The sequence below is a fragment of the Furipterus horrens genome, unplaced genomic scaffold (assembly GCF_987537825.1).
Source record: "Furipterus horrens unplaced genomic scaffold, mFurHor1.1.pri manual_scaffold_10, whole genome shotgun sequence".
NCBI classification, from domain to species: Eukaryota; Metazoa; Chordata; class Mammalia; order Chiroptera; family Furipteridae; genus Furipterus; species Furipterus horrens.
In genome coordinates this window covers 57,589,656-57,605,141 of record NW_028327180.1, presented here as the reverse complement: position 1 = coordinate 57,605,141, position 15,486 = coordinate 57,589,656, and the positions used below count along the sequence as shown (strand labels likewise).

Genomic DNA, 15,486 nt, shown 5'->3' with positions numbered 1-15,486 from the left:
GGAGCATCCCCACTGGCCAGCAGCCCAGAGCAGCAGACATGGGGGAAACCTGCTGCCTGCAGCCGTCCTGGGGCTGGCAATTTAGGAGGGGGCTGCCAGGAGTGGGTGCAGCATGAGGAATGCAGGGCTAGAGCAGCAGTCCATGGGCTCGAAGCCACTCTCACCAGCAGCTCTTTATTAGGACCCTAACCCGGCTCCCACAGGAGAGTGGGCTTGATCAGGGGGCTCCCAGAAATGGGCATTGGGAGCACAGTGAGAGGCAGGCAAAGCCACCTTGCCAGGGACACCCTGGCTGCCTGGGTGGGTGCAGGGTCCTATCCAGGGAGGACACAGCCGTTGACATCCTCAGGAGCAGCCAGTCCCTTGGGCCTTCTTGATTTCCTGCAGGAGAGAGGAAGAAGGGTTTGCCCTGGACTCCAAGCCCTCCATCCCACGTGCTGTCCCAGGCAGAGCCCACCTCTGAGAGTGCCTCTTTCAGGGCCCAGTAGGCCTTGTCCAGGTTGTCGTTGACGATGATCAGGTCAAACAGGCCGGGCTCCTTGCCTGGGGTGGGGAGGGGACCCCCGCAAGGTCAGTGGAGGCTCAGTGAGGGGTGGAGAGCTGTAGCTGACAGTCCCTGCCTCTGTCCTCCCACCTCTGGCAGGGAGCCATCTGCTGTGGGGGGGGGGGGGGGGTCAGGGTCACTGGCTGCCCCATACACTCACTGCTTTCAATGTCTGCCTGGGCAGCGGTCAGTCGCCTGGCCAGGCTCTCTTCTGTCTCCGTGTTCCGCTGTCGCAACCTCTGTTCCTAAGATGACCAGAAGGTCAGAGCCTGCAGGACAGCCCTGGTGCCTCCCCCCTCCCACCCCTGCTGAGATCCCCGCCCCCACCAGGACTTCCAGCGAAGGTGGCTGTACAGAGATGCAAATGGGCCTCAGGTCAGTCTTCTTTATGCTGCGAACACCTTGGAGATCCACGTCCAGCACGCATATTCGGTTCATGGCCTGTACCATGTGCACAGCCGCCTTGCTGAGGAGGCAGGACACGGAGGGCACTCAGCCAGGGCTCCTTGGGCGTTGGCACTCCCACCACCTCCACTGCTGGCTGCTGGGCTCCTGCATTCCCAGGCCCTGCAGGGGTCCCCCCTGACCTCAGCATCTGCTCCCCGTTTCTGGAAGCATTCCCTCAGTAACCCTAGCATACTGGGCTGTCAGCTAGCTTGGGGCAGCAGTACTGAGGACAGGACAGTCTTGGTTGTCACCGCTGGGCCCCGGGCCCCTGGGCACCCACCAGCTGCCCCTGGGTGGAGCACGACAGTCCTGTGGGGTTCAGGTATGAGGCAGCACACAGCAAACCTGGGCCTGCCTGTGCGGTGATGCTGCTCCTGGGTGTGTGTACTGGTGGCAGCGGTGGGTAGCTGTTGCTGGCCCGGGACCCTTCCCAGCTGCCCTACTGGTTCAAGGGAAGGGGAGGGGGACTGCAATACAGCCTGCAGACTTCTGAGACACAGGTCCTCCAAGTCTTCACTGCACACTAGCCCAGTAGACAGCACTCTGTTCCCATGGCAGCCTGGAAAACCCAAACTGCCACCCAGACTCTTGGCCCCTCACCCTGACAGCCAGTAGAGAAGCCCTGGTTTGGGCTGCGTACTCTAGGTCCCTGGGGGTTTCGAGGAAGAGGGTGTGGCCCACCTCGTCCCGTAAAGGTTCCCTGAGAACTCAGCATGCTCGATGAAGTCCCCGGCGGCAATGTCCCGCTGCATCACTTCCCTGGACACAAAGTAGTAATCTGCAAAGAGTAGGAGCTGTGGAAGCTGTCCATAGCTAGGCTACAAGGGTCCGTGCAGTCACATGTGGGCAGCACCAGCTTCTGTCCTGGGCCTGTTCGCCCGTCTGTCAATCCACACAGCCATTCCAGCCACTGGGCAGGGAGATGTCTGAGAAGGAGTCAGATACCACTTCTCACACTGTCCTCACTGAAGAGGGCCTGGAGACTGCCAGTTTCAGTGGGGAGACTGGGGGGACTTTAATGCTCTGTCTTAGGAAGCTATAAACACCCTACGGTTTCAAGATGCTTGTGATATCAGAGCGCCTTCCATGGTGTGCCCAGCGCTGACCCCATCAGCACTGCCGCGCAGTGCAGCACTCACGCCAGGAGCAGTGCCCCAGGCTGCCTGCGCTGGGATCAGAACCCCCACCAGCCGCTCACATGGACAAGTGGTGTCTGCACAAGACCTGATGCCTGTTACCTAACGAGGCCTGGTGGCCCACCAACCCGGGAGGACAGCCCCCATCGGATGGGAAAACGGTAACCTGACAGTTGTGGGGTGGAGGAACTCCAGGCTTGACTGGGGCCCTGAGTGGCAGGGCCAGCTCACCTTTGCCATTCTCTTCTCCGGGCCTTGGGTCCCTCGTGGTGTCTAGGAACAAGCACCTGTGACCCGTCTGGGACACCCAGAGCCCACCCATCCCATCCCCAGGGCCTTCCCGAAGAACCCAGCTCAGCCTGTGTAGGGGCTCCAAGGGGGCCCGCAGTATGGGCATGTCCCATGTGTGAGGGAGGGTTCCTGGCGGCAGGGGGGCAGGTTTAGCAGCGTGGGCATGCCCCTATGTATGTGGGGATATGGGACTCTAGGGGGTAACCAGGGCCCCTGAAACCCCTAGGACCTCACGAGACACGCTGAATCCGAAGACACTGCTGTGCTCCTGCAGGAGTCTCTTGAGCAGGGTGCTCTTCCCGGCCCCAGAAGGTCCGCTCAGGACAATAGGCCTCAGTCCTGACATCCCTGTAGGCAAATGGGAGCAGATGTTGGCAGGCCCACAGGAACTCCGTGTGTGGAGTGGCTGCAGCTGCACCCTCAACTCTCACCAGGAACCAAACAGCTGAGGGCCATACTCAAACCCTGGCTGCACCTCCCCGAGGTGGGGACTGCCTGGTACCACAAACACACGGCCTCCCCAGCTGTGCACTCCCACCTCACCTATGGAGGCTGGACTTCTGCTCCTGGGAGAGGCACATCTGGGTCCCCACTCCTGCAACTCCTGGCACAATGCCCCAGAAGTGGCCAAGGTCAAGGTCAGTGGAGCCCAAGCCCTATTCTGGGAACTTTCATTAGGAAGTGAGGGATCAACAGAGGGACCATAGTTTCCTGATGCCACTCATCCCCATTCATGCTGAGAAGCCAGCAGGAGGGCAGCAGTGGTCCCCTCCCAGCCAACAGCACAGGACTCAGACATCTGCCACAAGTGAGAACAGGTGAGGGGGCGGTTTAGGGAGTCATCAGCCCAGCCAGCTCTGTGCCTGCCTGATACTGCCAACCCCCTCACCAGGACAGGACCTACCTCCTAGGTGGGGTTCAGCCACTTCAGTCAGCCTAGGATATTCAGGAGCAGGGAGGAGCGGGTAATCCCAGCTTGCTCATGCCTCTAAGCACTCACACCCTCCCAGGACAGTCAGTCCCGCCCATTCAGGGCCTTGGAGAAGAGAAGGCTGCCTCTGGTCCTTTAGGAGTGGTCTGCCCACCCATCACCTGAACTTGATGGCCGGAAGGCCAGGTGAAGGTGCCACCTGCCTCAGAAGGAAACCCCCAATGGGTGTCTGGGAGCTGGAGCAGCTCCCTATGCAGGCCTGGTCCTGTAAGCTGTCTGGGGAACCCCCCTAAGGTGCAGTTCAGTAGCCAGCACACTGGCAATGAGGCCCAGGAGGGACTGGCCACTTGGCTCAGGGACGCCCTGTCGTCCATCTCCAGCAGGGCCCCTAATGGGCACAGCTTTCCTAATCTCCACAATGTAGGCCACCTGCTTAATCTTGTGAAAGCACTGCTATTCTGGGGCTATCACACCACCCACACACTCCCTGCAGAGGAAGGTGGGAAACAGGCCCGGGGGAGGGACCCCCAGGGACCTAGCAACCCTTGAGTATCATCTCTGAGGGATTGTCTCTCAGCTCCTGGTCCTCCTGCGAGTCACCCATTGCAAACAAACCTTGTTTCTATGCAGAGATCGTCCCAGGGGACTCCCAGCTACTCGCTGGCACTAGGCTTTCCTACCCAAATACACGTGCTACTTACACACCTGCATGCACATGTATGTGCACGTGGCTCTAAGCCCAAGGCAACTGCCCTCTTGCACGGTGCAGTCCTGTCCCTCCTCCACCCACCGTGAGGCCTGGTGCCTGAGGTTTCTGCCTCCCCCTCACTGGCACCCCTCACCAAGCCCCATTCTCTGCAGGAAGGATGTCATGCGGGCGCCCCAGCCTCCTCTGGGTGACAGGGAAGGAAGTGAAGGAAGAGACCCAGCAGGGTGGAGAGGCTGGTCACCACCAGGTCCTGAGAGGGGCTGAGGCAGCCAGGGTCCAGCCCCCACACTGCCCAGCCTCTGGACAGTGCCGAGTCTCTGCCCCTCGGGCCGGGCAGCCATGGCCACCCACTGACCTAGTTCTCCCAGACCTGGTGGTGTGTTAGGCATCACAGGAACAGTAGTACTTCCAGGGCAGGAGCAGCCCCATGCGGACATACGGTGATGACCACAGTGATGGACCAGGAGTCCTGTCGATTCTGGATCATGGTGGCAAACCCTCAACCAGTGGGCACTCAACCCCAGCACCCAACTTGGGGCATATATCTCCAGGGAGGGGAGAACCCAAAGGCTCCTCTACCTTCCTGTCAGGGACATTGGGAGGTACCCTCCAGGGTGCTGGGGGCACTGAGAAGGGAGGCGATCCATCCCCCTCAGGGATGCTCTGCTTTGTTGTGTGCCTGCCATGGGCAGGCACCCCATCCTCGCACCCTCACATCCCTGTGGGTACCCCCCAGCTGCCAACTGTAACCTGCTCAGCAGGACCCAGTGCTCCTTCTCCAACATGCCTCCCCAGCAGTTCCGGCCACTCCCCACACCTGCAGTCAGGCCACACTTCCTGGCTATGAGATATGACACCTGGAGACTGCAAACCTGCAGAAAGGATCAAACACCACACACAAAGTTCCAGTGCGGAACCCTCATGGGGCATGCGGCATAGGCCCTGCTTGTCATTCACATCCAAATGCTGGTTTCTATCCTGTGCCCTCTACCCTGTGCTGGGAAATGGGGCAGGCAAGCACATCCCACCAAGCTACACCCCCAGCCCCATGCACTGCCTGTACCAGGCCAGTGGTGAACAAGGGGTGCATCTGCACAGGACTGGCTGGCAGCCACAAAACTCCCTCCCTGCCTGGCTACAAATCATTGCCACACCACCCCCAGCCCCTCCACACAGGGTGTCCTTCTGATGAGTCCAAGCTCCAGGCCCCCTGTGCAAGGCCCAGCCTGCTCAGCCTGGCTAAGGGCATGTGTGCTGAGTCTTACCCAGTGGGGCCCACCGAGCCAAGTCCCACTTGGAGGCTGGCTCCTAGGGCACAAGAGCCACACAGGGATGGCCCAGCCCTGCAGAAGTGCCTGGGGAGCCGCTGGGGACAGGGCTGTGTCCAACTACCACACAACAGAGAACTCAACTGTAGCAACCATCCACAGCACACCTAGCATGGGATAGTGCTTTGGCCTCAAGGCCTCAACAACCCAGTACTCAGAGACTGACTTTGGCCCCAGCACCTGCAGAACGAACCGGGGCGTTGTGTTCTCCACTCTGTGACTATACCACAATCCCCAACCCTAGTGGCCTGGCAAGACGTAGAAAAGCTCCCAGTACTGCAATAAAAACCAGGATGCAAGCCCATGCATTCCAGAATGCTCTCCGCTGAAACCCTGCCCGAGGAGCACCCAATGCAGCCACGTAGCCTTCTTCCAGAGCACAAGGAGGAACCTCCTCTTCCCACTCTCATCCTGCTCTGACTCAAGCGCCAGGCCCTATCACCACCACACCTCCCTCCCATGCCTCCACAAGACCCCCAAGATAAAGCATGACCTCTGAGATCTGAGAACATGGAGAGGAAAGGTCAAGTCCTGCCAGCTATCTTGTCAGCCAGGACACCCCCAAACAGGCACGTGGGGCAGGGCTCTGTATAGGGGATATGTCCTGGCCAAGCAGTCTCGACAAACCACTTAGTCTTTGGGAAACTGGCTTGCACTGGGACATACACAAAGCAGCCAGCCATTTCCTTCTCACTTGCCTCACAGTGGCCTAAGGACTATTCCTTCCACAAGAGGAAGCCAGCCCCGCAAAAGCACTGGCCAGAGCCACACCATGCAGAACTTGGGCCTGTCTCAGTGCGGTATGGCAGGTATGTGTCTCTTTCTAGCACCGAATCCCAGTTCTGTACCATGGACAGAGGGCAGAGGAGGCACCCAATGGAAGGGTTCCGGCAAGCAAGTTATGAAGCAGGAGGAGCACAGGCGCTACAGGGAATCAGCTTCACTCTCAAAGGGGAAAACAAGACCCGCAAATGCAGGGTCAGCAGGAACCAGGGGAGACAAAACCAGGGAGACTGAAGGCCAGCATATGTAGTCAGCAGGGACTGGGGGAGACTGAGGGCTGGCAGACACTCAGTCAGCAGGGACCTGGGGAGACCCAGGCTCAGCCCACGAAGGGTCCGCAGACATCTGGAGCCAACGACAGAAGTGCCTGCCTCCATTCCAGTGCTCCCAGTGGCTCACCCCCATTACTGACCTACCCTCCAGGTGGGTTGGAGTCACCTCTTTCCACCCCAAACCACATCACAATACCCCTTCATTTCTGCTCCTCAGATTAACTGATTGTTTTTTTCCGGCTACACTGAATATGCCACAAAAAAGTGAAGTTTACAGTTTAGGAGGGAAAAAAAAAAAGAGAATGTTGTGGCAGAATAGAAAAGTAGTGAGTGTACCACTCTAACTCCCAGAATCTGCTACTCAAGCAAACTGCTGATATCACCAGTCCCAGCCAAAGACCAAAGGCCAGGTCTTTGGGAACCCAGAACTGAAACAAAGCCCAGGCACACTGCACCTGTCACAGCTGTGGCCCCGACCTGGGTATGAGTGAGCCTGGTGTCACAGGCAGCTGTATGGCATTCTATGAGCAGGCACCAGTGGAGACTCATCTGGCAGGAAGTTAAGCTCATCAGTGTAAGACAGGAAACCCCACCCATCCCAGATCCCTCCTGGGAAAGAAGGGGAAGGCTTTCCTGCATCTGTCACAAGTCATGGTCTGAAAGGTGTAAGAGTGATAGCAAAGTCCAGAAAAGCCCACATGTAGACAAGCAAGTTGCCTGGGAAACTCACAAGAGGCTGACCACAGGGGCAAGCATGGTTCCCCTCTTCCTGTCCCTGTGGGCCCCACCCTACGCTGGCCAGCTGGCAGCCCGCTGACAGCTTCCTTCTTCTCCCGTGAAAGATGGCAGTGATGACAGGTGAGGCTCCACTGCTCCTCCCCAAAACAGCAGCTGGATGCCCTGGGCTCATTCCCTCTCGGTGCCCAAAAGAATGTTTGAGAAAAGGAGAGGGGCTCTGGGCCTGAGAGAAGCTGAACGTCTAATTATCACAGCCACAGATCAGGAAGGCCTGCCCACGGCCCTGCTCTTCGGCATCGGCACCTGCCACCTGCCACAAGGAGCCCGGGCAGTCCTGGGCCCAGGGCTGGCGGGGGCTGTAGGGGCCTCTGCTCTTCCAGGGTTTAGGCTCTGCGGTGCGGCCCACCTTGGGGAGGAGCCTCAGGCTGCGCCCCTTCCGAGTCCACAATGGCATCCAGCGTAGTAGGTCCTTAGACTGCAGGGGTTTTAAAAGCTGTATGGAGCTTTCCAAGCCAGAAGAATTTTCTCCAAAGTTTTGAGAACTGGCACAGAGGAACCAGCTTTTAATGTGCCTAAGAAAGAAAAACGGCCACCGAAAGGAACTTGAACACTCACATACAGAGGACCCAACTTCAGAACGAAGTGGAGTCAATTCACCGCCATGGAAAACCGCGCCGCACTGTCCTCGCGTCCCCGCTCCGCTCGCTGAGCCTCTGCAGCAAGCTAGCCCTAGAAACCACCTAGGACTGCGGGGGCTGCCTCACGAGGCCTCCGCGCACGCCGAGGCGCGACGGAAGCGGCGTCCCGGGCGCACGGAGAGCTGAACGCGAACGGCTAGAACACGCGAGGCCGCGGCAGCGCCCAACCAAGTCCTTGGGCCGTGCGCGCCCTGGGGCCACTCACCGTCCGACGGGGCGCGGCCTACGGCGGACGCCGCCAGCCCCGCCAGCGGGCGCCACAACACCCGAAGCCTGGCCGCCACCCTCCGAGACCTACGCCACCGCGCCGCGCACGGCACTTCCGCCCACGGGCCTACGTCACGCCACCTGCCCCGCCCCGTTCCCGAAGGCCGTACGTAAGCAGCGCGCGCCGGGGTAGGCCACGCGGTGACGGCGTGCGCGGCCCCGCCATTCCCAGTCCTAGTCCCGCCTGGCCCATGGCTGCCGGGCCGCGAGTCCTCGAGGCCACCCGAGCTTAGTGGGGGTGACAAGTTGAAGCTGCGGCGTGCGGGCCGGCAGGGCTTCCCCGAGGGAGGGAGGGGCCGGGCCCAGCCGGCACCTGCGCAGGCGGCTAACAGCGTTTCCCTCGCCCGCTGGGTGGCTCCTAAGGAGGAAGGAGGCCTGCAGGCGGCCTGCCCTGACAGGTAGGGGACAGCGGAAGAAGGCCGCCTTTCCGGCCTGGAGGGCTTGGTTCCGTTTCTAGGGGTCGGAATGCGGAGACCGCAGGCGTTTGAAACTTCTGGCTGGTCGCCGCGGGCACCAGCACAGTCCAAGACGCGTCCTTGGGAGTCAGGACTCACCAAGAGTGACCCTGAGCTCGCTGGGTTTCGTGAGAACGCAATGACCTTGGTAAACAAGGAGTGAACCAGCCTCCGTTTCTGTTGCGCTCCGCGCTCAGAGCAACCTCCTGACTCTCAAGTCATCCGAATGGGCCCAGCCTGGGCACCGGCTGTCACAGACCTTCGGCAGGTGATTCTAATGCCAGGTCAGGGCCGAGAGCCTGATAGGTTACTGGGAGAGACTGGCAGCGACTGTCTGCAGATGTGCCTGAGTCTGTGGCTCTTCACCTGGCTAGGATTTGGCGAGGACCAGTTATGTGGAAAAACCGGCCTGTTAAAAAGCCTTATTTTGCTCAGCAGGTCACACACTGGGCCAGTGACTGACCCTCGCCCCCACAGGCCACAGGGGCGCTCAGGAGGAATGGCAGTTGCTGGCAGCATGCTGAGGTAAGCACAAACTTCAGGCTCCTTGGAATTTCTGTCATGGGGCCACCCAAAGGAATGTCAGCGCTGGAGCCTCAGGTCGTGTTGCCTTGGGGAAGCCTCCTGAGCCGGTGTGTTTATCTGGATAATACATACAAGCACACATGCACAGATGCCTTGGCAGGGTGTTGAGGGAGGAATAGAAGCAACATGTGACTTTAGCACCAAACAGTGATGGCCGTCACCTTCCTATTCAAAACCTGCAACCTGCCCTGCTCTGGGTTCCTGGAGACTGCAATGGCCTTCCTGCTTTTCCCACTGGAGCTGCCTCTATTTGCCTGTTCCCTTTGCCCCATTGCCTCCCAATATGGGAAGCATGGCGTGGTTCGTGTTGCCAGGGGAGGATATGAGGGCAGGTTTCTTATTTCTGTGGAATCTGGGGAGACGGATGTCGCACTTGAAGTCTGAGTCAGTGTGAACATGGGAAAGGGATTCTGGCTGCAGCGTTCCCTAGCGGGCCCTTGTCCTGGGAAAGGTTCATGTGGGAACCAATCCTGTAGTGAGAGAATACCTATGTTATCCTCAAGGGTTGGTTCCATCCCCTTCCAGAAGCTTCCTCAACCCACAGACGTCAGGTTCTCAGGAATGGCTGTGACTGGGCTCCCTGATGCTGTGCAGGCATGGGCCTGACCTGACCACAGGCTCCTCTGGTGTTGGATCTCCCCCCCCAGTTTCCTTTTGCCTGCCCTTCACTTCTGAAGGCAGGGGCAGGCTTCCTTGGTGGTCTGGGATTTAGCAGTAAGTTGTGCTTCTTGCAACCAGACTATCAGAGTCTAGCAGAAGAGATGGGCCCTCAGCCCTGGGTGTCAGCTGCGAAGTGTAGGGATGGTTCTGAATCCAAATTTGTATGAACCTCAGGCTGGAGGGGACTTTGGGGGTCACAAGACAAGGCCCCAAGTGGATGAGAGATGGGGCTGGGCAGGGACTTGTTTCCTGTCACCTTGGAACACGTGCTCTGCCCGGTGCAGGAGGTCTTGAGTGTCTGCCACGTCCAGAAGTGAGTGGCCTTCACAGGTCTTTGTGTGATCACGCCCCAGCAGAATGCCATAGACTAGGCACCTTATTTCCCATGGTTCTGGAGATGTTCCTCTTCCTGGTTTATAGATGGCCACCTTCTCCATGTCCTCCCAGGGCAGGGAGAGAGCGAATTTCCACCTTCTCTTACGGGGACACTGTTCCCACTGTAGGGGCCCCACCTGGGTGATGATATGTGACCCTAATTACCTCCCAAAGGCCCTGATCCTAATGCCATCTTATTGGGGGTTAGTGCTTCAACATGTAAATTTGGGGATATAAACATTCAGTTCACAGCATCAGGTCTGTGTTCCCCTAAAAGGCAGCTTGCTGCTCTGTGCTCATGTTCAAGGCTCCAGACACCTAGAGACTGCTTTCCTAAGCCATCTGTCCTTAGCAGTCTGGAAGCCTCATGTGCTCAGCCCCCTTGGCTTCTTCCCAGACGTGGGGTAGGAGCTGCTCTGATCACATTCCAAACCTAGCAGGTTTCTGTGGGCACCCACAGGAGCTGGCCGACCTGGGTGCAGTGGGACTCTGGTCTCAGTGCCTGCCGCTGACCAGCCTGTACCTCTGCAGACTGCTGTGGCAGCATGTGGTGATGGGGGCCGCCCCTGTGGGCCGCGGCCTGCACATGTCCTCCCGTCGGCCTGACAGCAGCAGAGCCTCGCTCACGCGTGTGCACAGACAAGCCTATGCACGCCTCTACCCAGTGCTCCTGGTCAAGCAGGATGGCTCCACCATCCACATCCGCTACCAGGAGCCCAGACAAATGCTAGTGGTAAGCTTCCCTCCCTGGGGTGCATGCAGGTCTGGGCTAGATGGGGAAGGAGGGTGGGCAAGTCATGGAACTCACTTCACGCACCCAGCTGAGACAGCAGCAGTGGGCTGTGTGAAAAAAACACAAAAACAAAACATGGGTAAACAAGCAGAAGAAAGAGAAACAGTGAGAACACCCTTATCCTGTTCGTTGAGCAGGTGCATGCCCTCCCTTCCTCCACAGATGCCCATGGACCTGGATGCCCTGTCACCAGAGGAGAGGCGGGCACGGTTCCGCAAACGTGAGGCCCAGCTCCGAGAAAAGAAGAAGGATCCAGAGCTCCTTGACAACTTTGACTGGGAGCGGTACAAGCAGTTTTGGACCAAGAAGTGACCGTGCCCACAAGCTGCCCTGGCTCAGGATGCTGTAGAGGAGGAGGAACATTCATCTTTAAATTGAGCCTCGGGATTTTAAATCCACCTTTCTTTCTTTCTTTCTCAAACATGTGCTGGAGGGAGCTTTCTGAAACTGAGCCCATTGGAGTTGGGTCAGGCTATCGTTTTAGAAGGAGGCTCAGGGGCCCATGAGCTGTCACAGGTGCTCCTCCCACTGCAGGAGGCGCCTACTGCCGTCTAGCCGCCACTCTGGGCTCTGGAGCCCCTGCTGCAAGCACTGCCTTTGCCTCAGTGCCAGGGGCTCTCCCAGCCAGCACACAGCATGAAGAGTAGGTGGGATCCAAAGATGCTGGCACCTAGTCTGCAGCTGCCCGGGGCTCCCCCAGCCCTTCCTGTCAGCAGTGGGAAGGTGCTTCCTGACAGGGAACAAGGGGAGCAGTCCCATTGCTAACTTTCAGGTCCTAGCTACAAGCTAGGGTGGGCTGCCACCTTCTGGCCAAGGGGTAGGTTTCACACTGATGGGCTTCCTGCAAGACCTAAGGGGGCAATCATTGATCTTTACCCAAGCAGCTGACCCAGCCTTGGCCTGGGGCTGCACCTTGGCCTGGCCCAGGGTTGATCACATGAGATGGTGGGGAGGGCATTCCAGGCATGACCAGGGAGACAGAAGCCTGTGGGATGTGACCCTGCCTCTTGACGGTGGCTCACAGGGAAGGATGCTGGGCAGAATACCCACCTTGGGCTCCTAGCTTACAGCCCCCCCCCACCCTTGGTCTGCTGAGCATGCAGCCAGCCATGTGCAGCTACTATGGACGACAACCTTCCAGGGTCTGCCAGCTCTCTGGCCTGCTCAGGGACATTCCCACCTGGGCAGCCTCTCTGGGTCCCTCATCTCTCCAGCGGCCGCCCAGCTCACTCACCTCTGGAGACACTCAGCATTAGTGTCTGCACTCACTGTTCAGGGCCAAGTTATTCATGACGCCTGTTGAAGATTGCAAGGCAGACCTTACTCAAGGTAGGGCTGTGGCGACGGATGCACTTGAGGCAAGAGGCTGGGTACTGCATGGGAAAGTGGGGATTTGTGCCAGGAGCAGGGTGGGGTCAGTGATGGGAAGTTATTAAGTACTGGTTGGGGGGTGTGTGGGATCTGTCGAAACCCACCTAACAGGATTGCTGCTGAAGGCAGGCAGGCGATCAAACTTCTTTTGGGCATGAGGAGCCTGACTAGATGGGGGAGGGGGCAGGGTGGGGGCAGAGTTCTTCCAAGTACTGGCAGCACAGAGATGGACCTAGAGGCTCAAGGTCTGGCTGGAGAGCTCTGGGCAGCCTGAGAGTAGTCAAGCAGAGTTGTGCCTCCACTCCCTCCATAAGGGGGGGGGGGGGGCGGGCCGAGTTCCCTTGCTTCTGTCCTTCCTTCCCAGTCACCTCGCCCTAAAATGCCATTAACACCGATTACCTCCAGTATCCAGACTACAGTTGGGCCTTGCCCAGGTGATGATGGGGGTTTGGGGGAGCAGGCTGAGCTGACCCTGCTGCTCCCCAGTGCTCCCTCCATACCCCTCTGGATTCATGCCTCCCCACCATGACACGATTCCCTCTGCAGCAAAGCTGGGACCCTGCAGAGGGCGCCCCATGGCTTTGGACTTGCTGTCCCCCCATTGGAGGCCCCTGAGCAGATGTAGGGGCAGATCTGAAGCTCCTGTGTGAGAACTGAGGCTCAAACTTGACTTAGAGGTTGGGGCTCAAACCCTGTTGACTCCAGAGGCAGATTTAACAGCAGGCACACCAGGAGCGCGCCATGGGCCCAAACTTCTGAAGGGCCCTGCAAAACCCCGACTTTACACTTTTTTCTAATGACACCAAGTTTGGTTTCATTATTACGCTGCATAAAATATGGTTAACAAGTATTTTTATTTTCCCTTTTTTTTAAGGGGCCCAATATTTTCTGTGCCTGGGGCCTCAACCAACCTTTATCTGCCTCTGGTTGACTACCACTGTGGAAGCCCCCAAAAAGGTTAGTGAGGGAGTCAGTGGAGCCGAGTCACAAGAACAGGTGGAGGCCTCTTCATTGTCATCCCCGCTGAATACCTACAGGCCATGTAAACGGGGTATGCGCTAGAGCGGTGTCCCGCAAAAGAACCCACAAGTCCTAGGTCTGCAGCCACCCTAGGGGAGTGGGTCCTGCATTCATTAGAGCACTGCCACCGAATCAGGTCTGTGAACCGCGGTGGCAACAGGCAGGGTGCACTTGTCGGACAAGAACGCCGAGCCATCAGCAGTGAGCACCATGTGCCCATGTGAAGCCTCCGCCAGCACCTGGACAGACGTTCTTCGGGGTGTTGCTGCGGACCAGGCATGGTACTGTGTGCATCCACGCCTTTTGCGGGGCCCTTCAGAAGTCGGGGCCCGGGGCGCATGCCCGCCGTTAAATCCGCCTCTGAGCAGGGTCCCAGCGCCGTGGCCGCCACCTGGCTCCCACAGCTGCGGCCATGATGGTGGGAACCTCGGTGCTGCAGGAGAGTCATCTCCCCAGTTGTGCCTGGGGAGCGCCTGTCTGCGGGCCCTCGCCCACAGCACTCATCGGGAAACGGTGACTTTCGGGCGCCGCCCCTGGACCCTGACGTCACCTCATAATGGCTGTCGTGCCAGTCGGGCATTCGAGTTCAGTACCCGCCCTTTTTGAGGCCAGCTTGGGGAGCGACAGTGCTCGAACGCAAGGGGTCAATACCAGAGCCAAGCGGGGCGGACGTGCGCATGGCGACACGGAGTTGGCGCAGGCATGATGTCACTGAGCGCGACGCGGAAGCGAGATGACCCAGGCCACCTGGAAGCGACTGGCGGTACCGCACGCTGTCCGGCTACGCTACTGCGGATGTGGCGTGCGCACAGGGCAGAGTGCAAGAGCAGTTAAGCTGGGAGGACACGAAGACCAACCAGTAGAGGGAGAATGCCCCGGTATCTCAAGGGGAAGGGGGCAGTCTTGGGCGTCGCTTCCCGTTGATAGGGTATGGGGCCGTCTTCCCTCGGAGACCCTCCCAGCTTCCTGGCCCAGGAAACCGGGGCTGGTTCTCCTCAGGCAGGGCACCTTGCACTCCCCTCAAGATTGGCTCCTCGACAGCACTGCGCATGGAGCATCTGGCCACAGGCCTCCCCGCGCGGATGCCAAGGCTGGAGCAAAGGCGGAGTCCGGGCAGGGTTGGCTGAGGGTTCTGGATCCAGGGGCCACAGGACTCAGGAATCTCAGCAGGCCTGCTCTACCTCTTGGGTCAGTAATGTTCCTGGCTTCAGACCTCTTTCTTCTTGGGAGCCTCCCTAGGTTGTGAGCCCAGGGCCATCCCAGAGCTGCCCACTGGAGCTCAGAGGTCAGGTAGCCCCGTGGTGTGATTTAACAGCTACATGGAGCCATCTGTGTGAGGTGCGCGCGCGCGCGCACACACACGCACACCTCCCCCGCCCCACTCCCCGCTCTAGGGGCCTCAGAGGAGCAGTAGCCACTCTGGAGGCCAAGTGAGGGGGGTTGGGGTGCAGGAGAGAGCAATACCTGGCAGCGAGTGTGCTGAAAGGGGCCTTGAGAAGATCCCGTGAATTTTTTGCCTAGATGGGAAGGCCCCTATCTGAGCCATCTGCAGTGCTAGCAGCTGGCCATGTGTGGTACTGAGGAACTTCACCCAGTGAAATAACCATGTTGGTCACTGGCTACTGGGGTAACCCCTGGCACTCTGTGTACCTGCAACTCACAGCCCAGAGGCACAAGAGCAGAAAAAATAAGCAGTAGCACAAAGAGCGAGAAAAGCAGCACAGGACCTGGGCAGCCTCCTTGCTGTCCCTGGCACCTGCCAGGTAAGTGTGGCAAGTCTTCTCTGGGGGGGGGGGGGGGGGTAGGCAAGGTGGTATGTGGCCCCTCATACTGGGCATCCCCTGGTCTCCTCCAGAGTCCCCCACCACAGCGCCAACTCCAATGCCTCCTCACCCTGCTCCAAGAGGAGGCAAGGGCATGACAGTGAAGCCTGGCCCAGCCCACCTCAGGCAGGCCCCATCCTTAGGGAAGCCTTGGAGCATGTGCCATGGCAGGGCCTTGGCAGGCAGGCTTGTGGGGGCCCGACCAAGCCCCTGTGTAAGCAGGAAAGACATCTTAGGTGAGGCCTCAGCCCCAGCTGGCC

The 15,486-nt window shown here is 59.0% G+C and overlaps 2 protein-coding genes across 8 annotated transcripts; one reads left to right on the top strand and one right to left on the bottom strand.

Annotated features, from left to right (window-relative positions):
- Window positions 1-139: 139 nt before the first annotated feature.
- Window positions 140-8,198, bottom strand: GUK1 (guanylate kinase 1). Of its 6 annotated transcripts, XM_090290369.1 has the most exons (9): window positions 8,083-8,146; window positions 7,586-7,751; window positions 2,653-2,766; window positions 2,359-2,400; window positions 1,673-1,769; window positions 872-1,010; window positions 705-789; window positions 458-543; window positions 140-381 (listed from the first exon to the last, which is right to left on the bottom strand). In XM_090290369.1, the coding sequence occupies exons 3-9, from the start codon at window positions 2,762-2,764 to the stop codon at window positions 346-348; spliced, it is 597 nt and encodes a 198-aa protein (XP_090146495.1). In that variant the 5' UTR covers window positions 2,765-2,766; window positions 7,586-7,751; window positions 8,083-8,146; the 3' UTR covers window positions 140-345. The 6 variants fall into 6 exon arrangements, with proteins under 6 accessions (XP_090146495.1, XP_090146499.1, XP_090146498.1 ...); XM_090290373.1 differs by lacking the exon at window positions 7,586-7,751 and having other exon boundaries at window positions 8,083-8,198; XM_090290372.1 differs by lacking the exons at window positions 7,586-7,751; window positions 8,083-8,146 and adding an exon at window positions 7,795-7,858 and having other exon boundaries at window positions 1,673-1,750.
- A 68-nt stretch (window positions 8,199-8,266) lies between these two features.
- On the top strand, window positions 8,267-11,406 carry MRPL55 (mitochondrial ribosomal protein L55). Of its 2 annotated transcripts, none has more exons than XM_090290377.1 (4): window positions 8,267-8,542; window positions 9,038-9,124; window positions 10,751-10,952; window positions 11,175-11,406. In XM_090290377.1, the coding sequence occupies exons 2-4, from the start codon at window positions 9,099-9,101 to the stop codon at window positions 11,322-11,324; spliced, it is 378 nt and encodes a 125-aa protein (XP_090146503.1). In that variant the 5' UTR covers window positions 8,267-8,542; window positions 9,038-9,098; the 3' UTR covers window positions 11,325-11,406. The 2 variants fall into 2 exon arrangements, with proteins under 2 accessions (XP_090146503.1, XP_090146502.1); XM_090290376.1 differs by having other exon boundaries at window positions 9,035-9,124.
- The last annotated feature ends 4,080 nt before the right edge of the window (window positions 11,407-15,486 follow it).

Bases quoted from the DNA above. Each gene is read 5' to 3' on its own strand.
- GUK1 (XM_090290368.1), bottom strand. From the start codon at position 7,197: ATGCTTGCCCCTGTGGTCAGCCTCTT. The intron at 1,751-2,358 runs GTGAGCTGGCCC...CTTTGTGTCCAG, and splicing joins CGGAGAAGAGAATGGCAAAG to GGAAGTGATGCAGCGGGACA. The intron at 1,011-1,672 runs GTGGGCCACACC...CTGCCTCCTCAG, and splicing joins GGGAACCTTTACGGGACGAG to CAAGGCGGCTGTGCACATGG.
- MRPL55 (XM_090290377.1), top strand. From the start codon at position 9,099: ATGGCAGTTGCTGGCAGCATGCTGAG. The intron at 9,125-10,750 runs GTAAGCACAAAC...GTACCTCTGCAG, and splicing joins GTTGCTGGCAGCATGCTGAG to ACTGCTGTGGCAGCATGTGG. The intron at 10,953-11,174 runs GTAAGCTTCCCT...CTTCCTCCACAG, and splicing joins AGCCCAGACAAATGCTAGTG to ATGCCCATGGACCTGGATGC.